At 39.0% G+C, this 12,158-nt stretch overlaps 1 protein-coding gene across 1 annotated transcript; it reads right to left on the reverse strand.

The window, feature by feature from the left end:
• Positions 1-104: 104 nt before the first annotated feature.
• On the reverse strand, positions 105-9,586 carry LOC113042282 (eukaryotic translation initiation factor 2 subunit 3). Its single transcript, XM_026201011.1, has 12 exons — positions 9,450-9,586; positions 8,624-8,687; positions 8,408-8,535; positions 8,018-8,139; positions 7,332-7,426; positions 7,095-7,253; positions 6,101-6,235; positions 5,916-6,010; positions 5,614-5,758; positions 5,359-5,528; positions 590-762; positions 105-460 (listed from the first exon to the last, which is right to left on the reverse strand). The coding sequence occupies exons 1-12, from the start codon at positions 9,516-9,518 to the stop codon at positions 397-399; spliced, it is 1,419 nt and encodes a 472-aa protein (XP_026056796.1). The 5' UTR covers positions 9,519-9,586; the 3' UTR covers positions 105-396.
• Positions 9,587-12,158: the final 2,572 nt, after the last annotated feature.

The raw sequence follows: 12,158 nt of genomic DNA on the forward strand, positions 1-12,158 counted from the left end.
TTGGAGCATTTTTACAACTAAATTGGTCTTATTCTTGAGAATAAGGTTTTAATAGTAATTGTTGAAATAAAGCACCATTTTCAGAAAATAAAGCACACAAACAGTTCGATCCAAAATGTTTTTTATTAGTCATCACTGAAAGATGTTCACAATATATTTGTCAAGCCAAGGAATATTGTTTTCATTGCATTTCTCATATAAATGACACCAATCCTTCCACAGAGGATGGTGAACATCTTAAAATAAAGGGCCAGTGCGTTCCTATCAAAAAGAGCCTTTCCCTTCACTCTGCGCTGACAACGAAACGCGCTGGCCTGTGCGTGAGTGTGTGTGAAAATGATTTAATTGTATCTGGCAGAGAGACAGTGCGAGCCATTGAAAGACTGTAGTTACTCTTCAATCATCGTCGACTGTGGGTGTGATGGACATCCCTCTCCTGATCTGACCCCATCCAATCAAACTAGGGAGAAGAAACAAGTCAATGACCGTACAAACTGCATTCATGAAGGCGAAAATACATAAAACAAGTTTCTGATCTAATTGTGCATGATTCATCCACAGTAAAACTGATGAACAAAAATGTGCTCACCGCCAATGTTTCTCCACTCTGCGACTCAAGGCGATCTTCTCCCCCACCTCTGTGCACACAGGGTTAGTGAGGACAATCTTAGCCAAATCAGCTTTCACTGCACTCACACGGCCTCCTGTCGACAGCGAGCCAATGTTCACCATCAGCACCTCATTCTTCGAAAGCTTCTGAACCTGTTGGGCAAATTAATATGAAAATCAAAAACTTGAATAGCACTCAAAATAGAGCAAAAATACAGTAGAATCTGAATGCTTATTAATTAGTGCAGTAAAATTAATTAATTGTGATTATACTCAAAATAATTCTTGCTACCAGAATGGTGAGTACATAAACTCATTCAGTCATCAATCTCATGTTTTCAGTTTATTTTCTCAACATGTAGGAGTAGACATTTCCATGGTGATTGTTGGTTTCTGATAAACCATAAAGAAATTTAAACAATTATATTAATTTATAATTATTATTATTAATATTTTAAGAAATCTGAAATCACTGACAATGGATTAAAAAATAAATGTGTAAAGGAAACATGCTTATACTTTAGATGACAGTTTTTTTCACAAATAAGTATTTAATACAAATATAATTAAAAAGAAAGCAAACACCAACAGGGCACTCCGTATTCTGGGAAGATTGTGTGCATTGGGAATCATATTTTACAAATAAAGCCAGGGTAACACTCATTTTACATACAGCACACAGTGAAAATGACGAATATGACGGTGGGCAAATGCATAAAGCGCAATATAATTTGAAATCACGAGTTTATAGTTAAAAACATTCAATTCACATGGACTGACCTTCACACAGAGAACATATGATCATGCTGGATAAAAAAAGCTCACAAAAGATCTCACAGCTGGATTCGACTAAGTTTGCAAGGTTTGTGAAATCAAATGTTCATTAGCCATTCAAAGATTTGTTTAAATTATATAAATGCATATTTGCTTAATATGGACGGAAAATGAGAAAGTATAATGTTTGCCTTTCTATTACTAATAAGTCTAATATAAAAGCAATCGTTAATACTTTCTGTACATTAAATTTTGTTGAATCGTTCCGATTATTAGACAAGACTTCCAACCGTGTTAGACAGAACTGTTAACGACGATGATGAACAAGAGAGAGTGAGCACTGTGTGCACTCAGTGCACTGCCACTCTTAGCGCCGTCGAAATTAAAGTAAACCTTACCGGTCTTGGCGATATATCGGTAGACCACTAGTTGTTATTGCTAGGACACATGGTTTTGTTTACAGTGTTTACCGTGGTCACGACTGCTCTCATGCGTATTGCACAGCTTTGCATCTTTGGTTTAATAAGTAGTAAGGCGTGGCCAAATTCAGGTATAATTTACCTTATTTACAAGTACTTTTTAGTAGAAGCAGTTGAGCAGCATAGTAGAACAGCAGTCTGTAAGTGTTTTATATATTTTCTCATTAGATTTTAGTGTGGTTGTTGTTACTAGTACACAGTTTTGTATATGGTGTTTACCGTGGTGAACATGCTCAAATCGCATTTGTTCTTGTGCGCATCATGTGGTTTTGCAGTTTCTGTTTAATAAGTAGTCTGATAAGTAGTCTGGCGTGGCCAGCTGAATTAAATTATGAATGGAATCAGGTTAAGTATATCAAGTGTAAGAACGATGAGTGTAAGGACCAGCAGCACAACGCAGATTTTCGGTGCCTCTTAAATGCCTGAGCGATCAATTGAAATATTTGTCCTTGTTCTCCGAAATGTATGCCAAAAGCATTGGCATAAGTAGGCTTTTTTATCGGGGCTATGGCATGTAGCTCTCATCATGTAGATCACCTCAGTCAGTCAGTCCCTTAAATTTAATATGAAAACGGCGGCCTGTCTCCTCCTCGTCTTTCAGCACTCTTCAACTCGCACGCCACGACAGCGCGAGTGGACTCAAACAGACACAGAGGTGTGTGTTTATCGATATATTGTTATAATTTCTGTATGTGTACAGTTTTTTGTCAAACACAGATTATAAAAGATCATGAGGGAGCAATCATTTTCCCATCTACTATAAAGTTTCGCTCCAAATTATGACAACTCGCGTATTAAACATAATTAGTGTGCGAGGATAAAGCAAGTAAATTGTACAGTTTGATCTCCACTCTAAACTAATTTGCTGCTACATTGCTGCACACGGATGGAGCACAAAAGCTTGCACAATGTAGCCTACAGATCACATGCATACATTCAGGAATGAAGAAAAACTGAAAAGTTACAGCATATGCATCTTAAGCCTCTGTTAAACTTTCCGCATCCGATACGGACCGTTAGGTAGGCGTAGCAAAAATTGCCATCGGAGAGTGTGTGCCGAGGCTCTGAGCAGACGACCGCGCGGACAAGTGCGCGTGGTCGGTAGGCTTTAAAAGCACAATTGCACATGTTCAGGCAGTGTGAAGAAGCCCATTGCCAATCGAACCTGTGCAGTCTGTCTATAAAGAATATAAAGACAGCGATGTGCAATAATTCTGGGCAATTGTTTGTTTACATGTTTGTTGCAGAGCGGACCATCAGCGTTGCACCAAACCCACGATTCGGTTCGTATCACTATTTTTGATCCACGGTACGATACAAACCTCAATATGGGGGGGGGGGGGGGGGGGGGTTCTTTGACAAAACAATTCAAATGATATTTTGAGGAAGCAAAATATATTTTTATTAACCCTCTGGAGTCTAAGGGTATTTTTGGGGCCTGGAGAAGTTTTGTCATGCCCTGAAATTTTGAATGATATAGTATTGTTATTGAAACTTATATATATTGTTATTGAAACTTCATAATATTTCATTTAATTATACATTTAGTCAGGAATTATAGTTTGGAAAGTCTAACTAGTAAATTGTTAACACGTTATGTGAAAACTAGTACAAGTATATAAATAAATATAAAGAGACTTACTCATGTTTATGATCTCTGCTGAATAGAGGACTTTATTCTTTTTTTTCTGAGGAAATACATTTCTCAAATCCTCAACCACATCACATCTTTTTGGGGCGAATTAAGTCTTATTCCTCTCATCGCGAAGCAAACAGTAAAATAAAAAAAACTTGAAGAACAGTCTGGCTGCTTATTCTTCTGTGTGGGTGTATTCAAGCCGCGCGCTTCATTTTGAATCTGAATAGCGCGTTAAGCGCGGGGGCGTGGTCACATTAGATATAATGAAGGGAGACGTAAAAAACAGACATTGCCTTGTTTTCATATGGATTACTTTATCACAGAATATCTGTTTTCGGAAGCACTTGTTTAGTTTAAAAGTAGACATGTCAAGCTTTCTATAGATATCTCTCTCATGTCTCTTCGTTGAGTATTCATGGAGTTACACTTCATTTTAATGACGTGTTTGTACATGACGATCAGCGCAGACGAAGGCTGCAGACAGCACACCTTGTTTGTTATCTTTATTTTATAAGTGCACAAATTTTTGTTGTTATGTCTGTATCCAAAAAAAAGTAGACCCTTTACAGATTCGATTGATGTATTGCTCTTATCTGTAACGATTAAAACTGAAAGTGTAATTTAAGTTCCTTTCGGGGTTATCAGGAGAAAATGACTCATAACGCATATCCGCGTTAATCGACTCCTTCAAATCTATTTTATAATGTTAACTTCAAATAATATTTATAGTAATTGAAAAATGTGGTAGCATTGGATCTGGACAAAAAGGATAACTCTAGAGCCCCTTTCACACTGCCATTCCGGCAAATACAGGGGTAAAGTGTTCCTGTAATTGTTCCCTGGTCGCTAGATTTGGCACTTTCACACTGCCAGTGATGACCCGGTATATGTGCGTGCTTTCACACACAACTCGTGAAGATCCCGTAACGACACGTGACATCAGCGCGTGACGTGTAATGTACGAGTCGACAACGCTAGGCACGTTATACTTTAACTGAAGCAAGCAAACGATCTCTGCGTCAGCGCGGAAAGTGAAGAACTAACTGATCTCTGCTTTATTACAGTTTGCACATATGTTTTCGTTGCGAATGTTGATCTTCCTTCAAAACAGCCGGTAAAAGAGTCGCGCGATAACGCGCGTCATCACTTCGATACGGAATTAGATCTGGCTTTTGTTCACACAGCGCTCGTTCCGGATCGATTACCGCAATGTTACTATGTCCCCGACCCGGGTTCGATTCGGTAATCAATTCCGGGACGTGGGTTCTTTCACACAGAAGGCGACCAGGCAATGTTGCGGGAATATTGCGGGTCCGACGTGCAGTGTGAAAGGGGCTTAGGAGGGGTGTGTCACGATTCTGCCTTCTCACATCGCGATACAGGTTCGTGGACCTGCGTATGGCAATTTCGATTTCATATCGCATATCGTTAAAGCCCTAATAAATGGAAGTCGTCCGCTTCCGGATTGCTCATGCGGAAAGTATAACACAGGCTTTACAATAGCAACTTCATTGTGCTGTTACTACATCAAGCCGAATTTCACAAAATTGTTCAGTTCCTGAAAACTAAAGGTGTTTTATTTATGGGGAGTAGAATTATTTATTTCAATTAAAAGCGCACGGGGGGCAAGTAGATATTTGAATATATTCGAATACATTGCATGATATTTGATACCCATTCAAATTAGATTTTTCTCAAAAGTGACAGGCCTACTATAATTGTGATAAGACATTTTCATACCGTTACATCACTAGTGAGGAATTGCCTAAAATGAAAAATGTTCATCTCATTTATAAGGATGTTGAAGAAAAAACTGAGTTAACATGTGGTTTGACAATACTATTATAAAATATTTACCTTGGCTGCCTTCTTGTCACCCTCAGTGCGCACACCAAGCAGCCTCCTTAAAAGGAAGTAGGAGATCTCAAGCTCTGTGAAGATCTCAGGAAGAGCCCCCACAGCGCCGAGGACCTGCCCCACCATACGATCTGCTCTACACAGTGTAGGGTCAATCTTGGTGCCAACACCTGCAATAGAGAATATGCATAAACAGTTAATAATGTGACAATAACACACAATTACAAGAATGCAGTAATGTGTAAGTCTGCATACCAATAAGGCCACCAGGAGCAGCATACTGAAGGTCATTATGTTCGGCAAACAAGGAAACAATTTTGGAGTAGATGGGTTTGCACATTAGTTTCCCTTCATGGTCCTTAGAAACAATACCTGGTCTGACCTCGATCTCCTGTCCAACCTTGAACCAAAATAAACACAAGAACAGCATGAAAAGAGGGACAGAAATAGCAACAGCAAAGCAGAAGCCTGATAGTCTGACAGTAAAAGTGCTTTAGGAATTGTGGGACGGTGGAAAAATGCTTGGCATAAATTGGATCAAACAAGTCAAAAGTTACCTTCAGGACTCCTTTGAGGATACTTCCTCCAGCTACACCACCTTTCAGATCATCTACTTCACAGCCAGGCTTATTGACATCAAATGACCTGATTACTGTGGTTGAAAAAGAAGAACACTGTTGCTCATCTAAACTTTGACATGGAGCACAGTGAGTCTTCTTTAGTAATATTGAAGGTCTCTTACCAATAAGGCGAGGCTCAGAGGTGAAGTCGCGTACAGGCACAGGGATCTTATTTACAATGTATTCGCAGACAACCTCAATGTTGTACTTGAGCTGGGCTGAGATCGGGATGATCGGAGCTCCCTCTGCTACTGTGCCTGTTGGAAAATAAAAAGGCGAAACCTTATAACAGGAGAGTTTTTCCACTACAACTCATCCAGGGCATTTAGAGGACACATAAAAGAGTTACAGAATGTCCATGATAAATGGACAAAATTAACATACTATCATCATCTACTCATCCTCATGTCATAGATGTGAATAGAAAGTATTTTGGAGTTTTTGTTGGATTTGCATGGTGAAGGTCGTGACAGACCTATTCACTTTGATTATGTATATATAAATATAAAAAAATATATATTTTCAAAAACAAAAATGTAAAATTTGTGTTCGACAGAAAATATAAATTAAGGAGATTCTCCACCCCAAAATGAAAATTGTCATCATAAATCACTTACCCCCATGTCGAGCCAAACCTGTAAAAGCTTAGTTCATCTTTGGAACACAATTTGAGATATTTTGGATGTAAACCGGGAGGCTTATGACTGTCCCATAGATTGTCAAGTAAGTTAAACTGTCAAAGTCCAGAAAATTATGAAAAGCATCATCAGAAGAGTCCATCCGCCATCAGTGATTCAACCGTAACGTTATGAAGTGACGAGAATACTTTGTACACGAAGAAAACAAAAATAACAAAGGATACGTTTTCTACATATTTGGGCTTTGGTTTGAAGGAAAACAGCGCATCGGTGCAGCGCAGCTGACTCAGAAGTGATTAATGAAAACATTTTCATTTGGGGTGGAGTATCCCTTTGCGGCCAGTACTTTTGACAACACTACTGCTTCTACAGCGCTGCATGTTTAGCCCTGCCCACTGATTCGCACAGTGTAAATAATGAAATTCAACTACCAGCAAATTCATGACATTTCAGAATAGCACCAAGCTAAGTCTCTTACCCTGCACAAATGCCAGGATCTGTTCATACTGCTCTTTGGCCTGACTCTCTTTCACCAAGTCGATTTTATTCTGCAGAATCAGTATATGTTTGAGCTTCATGATCTCAATGGCAGCCAAATGCTCTGACGTCTGTGGCTGGGGACACGATTCATTCCCAGCTGAAAGAGTAAAGAAGGTCATGATAACGGCTGTGTTCATTACTTGCAAGACAAAAACCACTACATGTAAATACTCACCGATTAGGAGCAGCGCAGCGTCCATGACGGCGGCACCGTTTAACATGGTGGCCATCAAGATATCGTGACCTGGGCAATCCACAAATGAGACATGCCTAAAAAGACAAAAAGAATCAGGATGTGTGGGGAAACCAATGCTTGTTGTGGACCACTGTAACTGAACTACAAGAACTGAATATAGAGGTTGAATTCAAAAGGAAATATCACATGGATTAGACCAGTGGTTCTTAAAGTGGCGCACAGGAAATCAGCAGGAAAAAAAAAAGCTGTGGCAAAAGTGCCTTTAATAAAGCGGCACCGAATGCCAATTCCTCTGAATCTTTCTTCTTCAGACTTGGTACCATTTGATGTAGAAGAACCCTGCCATAGAAAAACACTTTTTCAGCGGATGGCATCACAAGCCATGCTATTGTGAATTTGCTGCTCCCCTTAAAGAGCAACACACACCAGACAAAACCATTGTTGCTTTTCATCGCATCAGCTAAAAGTCATCTACACTGGATGTCACAAAGCGACCGCTGCAAATCCATTTGCCAGTTCACATGATTTACTGCATATACATCATTTTTAATATACCTTTATACTGATGGGAGAAAAAACACACCAAAGCCGTGTATGCCAGATGATTATTTTGTTAACTTTTATACATCTATTTGACGAAATTAAAATTAACACAACCAACATACCGGACTAATTTGAAGTTGCCTTTGGTGCCAGGAATGTCTGTGGGGAACTCATCAGGTGTGCTGCTGCCACATGACCTGTAACACTCTGGCCGTGGACAGCTCGGATCATCCAGTTTATACACCTAAATAAGGGATTCAATACAAAACATAGCAAGACACAAAAACATTACTCAATCCATCAAAAATAAATACTTTACATTCATTCAAAAGAATTAACTTGTAACAGCCTCACTTAAAGGAGAAAATTAAATAATAAATTCCTAAAAAGGGAAGCTGTAATTTGCTGTCGCAAGCTTAAATTGAATCAAATAATTGCTATTGTTAGCTTCTGACTCAGAGTGTAGATTGCAATAATAATTTTGGAGAGAGATTAGTGAACAATGCGGTTACCTTAGCGTTAGCGTAACCCAACTTGATTGTAATGTTTCTCTCCAGCTCATTTTTGAATCTGACAGTGTGAACTCCAGAGATCGCTTTCACAACTGTTGATTTTCCGTGAGCTACATGACCAATAGTTCCTAGAGACAAACATATATACATGTAATTAATTTCATGTTACATTTGTTTGCATGCAAAGCAGCACAAAACAGTAAAAGGAAATCTCACCTATGTTTATTGTGGCTTGTCTGCTGATGATCTCTTGGGACAGAGGAGTTAGTTTACTCACATCCTTTAATGCAAAACAGATTTATTAATGCTAATCATCAAGAAAATGTAGTATGGAAAGCTGTTTCATGTGTAACTTTAATAATAATAATAATAATAATAATATTAATGAAAAACATCAGTAGTGCTAAGCATCAAAACATTTTAAGCTGTTGAGCGGATCATGAGTGAAAACTACCAGAAATAAGAGATAATTTCTTTGTAACAGCCTCTCTTATGGGAAAAACAAGTTTTCCCCTAAAGAAGAGAAGCTGCACTTTGCTGTTGCAAGCTTAAATTGAATCAAATCATTGCTATTACTAGCTTTTGATTCAGAGTGTAGCTTGCAATAAGTGTTCACTTATTTTCAAGTAATTAATATATGTCACAGTAACAAAAAACAAATAAAAGTTAACAACAAAAAAATGCGTATTAATGTTAACAAGGCTTGCCATAAGGAAACATTAAATTGTCGAGTAACGTTACATCACATTAAACGTCAGACGTACAGAATTGATTTTATTAAAAGCAAAATTAGTACCTAAACAAAAAAATCATAAGAATGCAACTATATTAAACACAGTGACTTTTGGGTTTCTCGACATTTTCACATAATTTCTACATGGGGTCCTTCTCAAGCTCCGAATGAATCATGTGGTGAGCTTTCACCGGTACAGCGAACAAACACGCTAATATCATCACAAAACCACTTAACTCGATTTATCGATATAGCTAGTACTTCTACAACATGTTATGATATAAATAAGAACAAAAGATGAAGACTTACTAATGTACTGAGGTCTTGTTTAGAAAGATGAGGCTGACCCAACGTTGTTCCAGACTCGTCGCCCGCCATCTTGATAGAAAAGGAACGAAAGTGTGACCAAACGAACGCCTGACTGTTTATTTTTACAAATATATGTGTGGCATTAACGCATATCCCGTTAAATAATTTTAAGTGCGTGATATAAATATATAGATAGTGTTCTATTTTTCACTATTACACGGCATAAAACCATAAAATAAAATATGTAATTATAAACTCATGTATCTAACGGCGTCCTGAAGGCATGGGATGATGCAATCATTTTCTAGTAAACCCAGTAACCACAAAAAGGTGAAAATAGACTGGAAAATGCATCCTAGATTATAATAAACATAAACAAAGTTAAAACACCAACCTAACCAGCAGCGTAATTTACTTAATATATGATTAATGTCTATAAACTTGAACACACGTTGGATTGTCGCGGATAAAACCAGGGTCCGTCTTATGGTTATGACGTCACATGTTTTGTAGTTTTTAAATAGCTAGCTATCCATCCAAATCAATTTAATAATATCATACATTTTAAGGCCTACCTCATAAAGAAACATCACTGTGTAATTATTCAAAACATATTTTTGATGTTCCCATGTTGACATAGATATTGAAGTCAACGATTCATTTTAATGTAAAAACATTTAACGTGGACAGTGAAAACTTACCTCTTGTGTATAGTGTAGGCTAGCTTTTCATTTTTGTGATATGTGTAACACAATACTCTGCACCATACAGTTTCGGTGTTTTTTGTTTTGTTTTTTATTATTTACAACATAAATGCCCTTAAGAGATCAACAAAGTACCAATAGAGTGAAGGGAAAGTAGTTTAAAGCCTGCATTGAATCGTGGACATCAAAAACAGAATAAGCTATTAATATGACTAGGCTATCTGTAGAAAAAGTAGAAACATATTCTTTGCATGTCCATGAGAGAGACTATATTTAATAATATAATATAATATGAAACAGGAGGTTCAAATGTTCATAAGGATTCATAAGAAAAGTAAAAGAAAATTTTCACATCTGTGACAGCGGAAAATGTTTAAATATGTTTGACTGGAACATGTTTAAAGAGGCAGCCAACTACAACAACCTCAAAGTCCTGCAGGAGTACACTAATACTGTGAGTGCTTATATCAAAAAGTGCATTGATGATGTGACAGTCACCAAGACCATCACCACACTTGCAAACCAAAAGCCGTGGATGACAGCAGAGGATCATGGGCTGCTAAAGACCACAGATGAAGCATTCAGATCAGGAGATAAAGCAGTCCTCAAAACAACAAGAGCTAATGAAAGTGAATATTACGTGACATACAGCCAAGTATGGTGACCCATACTCAGAATTCATGCTCTGCATTTAACCCATCCAAAGTGCACACACACAGCAGTAAACAAACACACGGAGCAGTGGGCAGCCATTTATGCTGCGGCACCAAGGGAGCAGTTTTGGGGTTCAGTGCCTTGCTCAAGGGCACCTAAGTCGTGGTATTGCCGACCCAATACTCAAACCCACAACCTTAGGAGTTAGGAGTCATACTCTCTAACCACTAGGCCAAGACTTCCCCTAATCTGTTCTGTGGCATCAAAAATCTAAAACGGTCCTATGCTCAAAAAATCAACAATCACTTCAAAGACAGCAGAGACACACAGAGCCTGTGGCAAGCCATTCTAACCATCACTGAATAAAAGTCCCTGCCACAGGCCTGTGATAATGACACATCCCTCCCGGATGCACTCAACCACTTTTATTCATGGTTTGACATGCAGAATGACCAGGCGTTCTGTCTGTCTCCAGCCGACATAAGGAAGACCCTTTAGGATTAACCCACGCAAGGCTGCGGGTCCTGATGACATACCTGGCCGTGTACTGAGAGACTGTGCTACACAGCTGACACATGTCCTAAAGGATATCTTAAACACCTCGCTGAGCCAGGCAGTCATCCCCCCCATATCCACAACAATCACACAGGTACCAAAGAAATCACCTGTGTCCTGTCTAAATGACTAACGTCCCATATAGCACTGTTTCAAAACTGAAATTCTGTTTGGATACCGTCCAAACCGCTCTACAGACGATGCAATTTCCTCCACCCTCCACCTGGCTCTTATCCATCTTGAAAATAAAGACTCCTATATCAGAATGCTGTTCATCTACTTCAGCTCAACACAATAATACCAAAACAACTCATTAATAAATGAAACCTGCTGGGCCTTAATAATTCCCTCTGTAATTGGATCCTGGATTTTCTAACTGGAAGACCTCAGTCAGTCCGTGTCAGACACAACACCTCGAGCACTACCACACTGAGCACAGGTGCCCCACAAGCTGTGTGCTCAGCCCGCTTCTCTTCACGCTGCTGACCCATGATTGCACTGCCAAGTTCAGCTCCAACCACATCATCAAGTGTGGATGAGACAACGATGGTAGGTCTCATCAGCAACAATAATGAAACGCACTTCAGAGAGGAAGTGGCAAAGCTTGCTGAATGGTGTGGCACTAACAACCTGTCCGTCAATGTAAGACAAAGGAGGTTGTGATGGACTTCAGAAGAACCTCAGCTGACCACCCCTCACTGACCATCGACAGCTTGACCATGGAGAGAGTCAGCAGCACTAAATTCCTGGGGGTGCACAGAGGATCTCATCTGGACCACCAACACCATGTCACTCT

Source organism: Carassius auratus, chromosome 24 (assembly GCF_003368295.1).
Source record: "Carassius auratus strain Wakin chromosome 24, ASM336829v1, whole genome shotgun sequence".
Classification (NCBI taxonomy): domain Eukaryota; kingdom Metazoa; phylum Chordata; class Actinopteri; order Cypriniformes; family Cyprinidae; genus Carassius; species Carassius auratus.

Coding starts and splice junctions, on each gene's coding strand:
- LOC113042282 (XM_026201011.1), bottom strand. CDS start 9,518: ATGGCGGGCGACGAGTCTGGAACAACGTTGGGTCAGCCTCATCTTTCT. Junction 6,236..7,094: donor GATCCTGGCATTTGTGCAGG/GTAAGAGACTTA, acceptor ATTTTCCAACAG/GCACAGTAGCAGAGGGAGCT. Junction 5,529..5,613: donor TGCTCCTGGTGGCCTTATTG/GTATGCAGACTT, acceptor TCTCTATTGCAG/GTGTTGGCACCAAGATTGAC.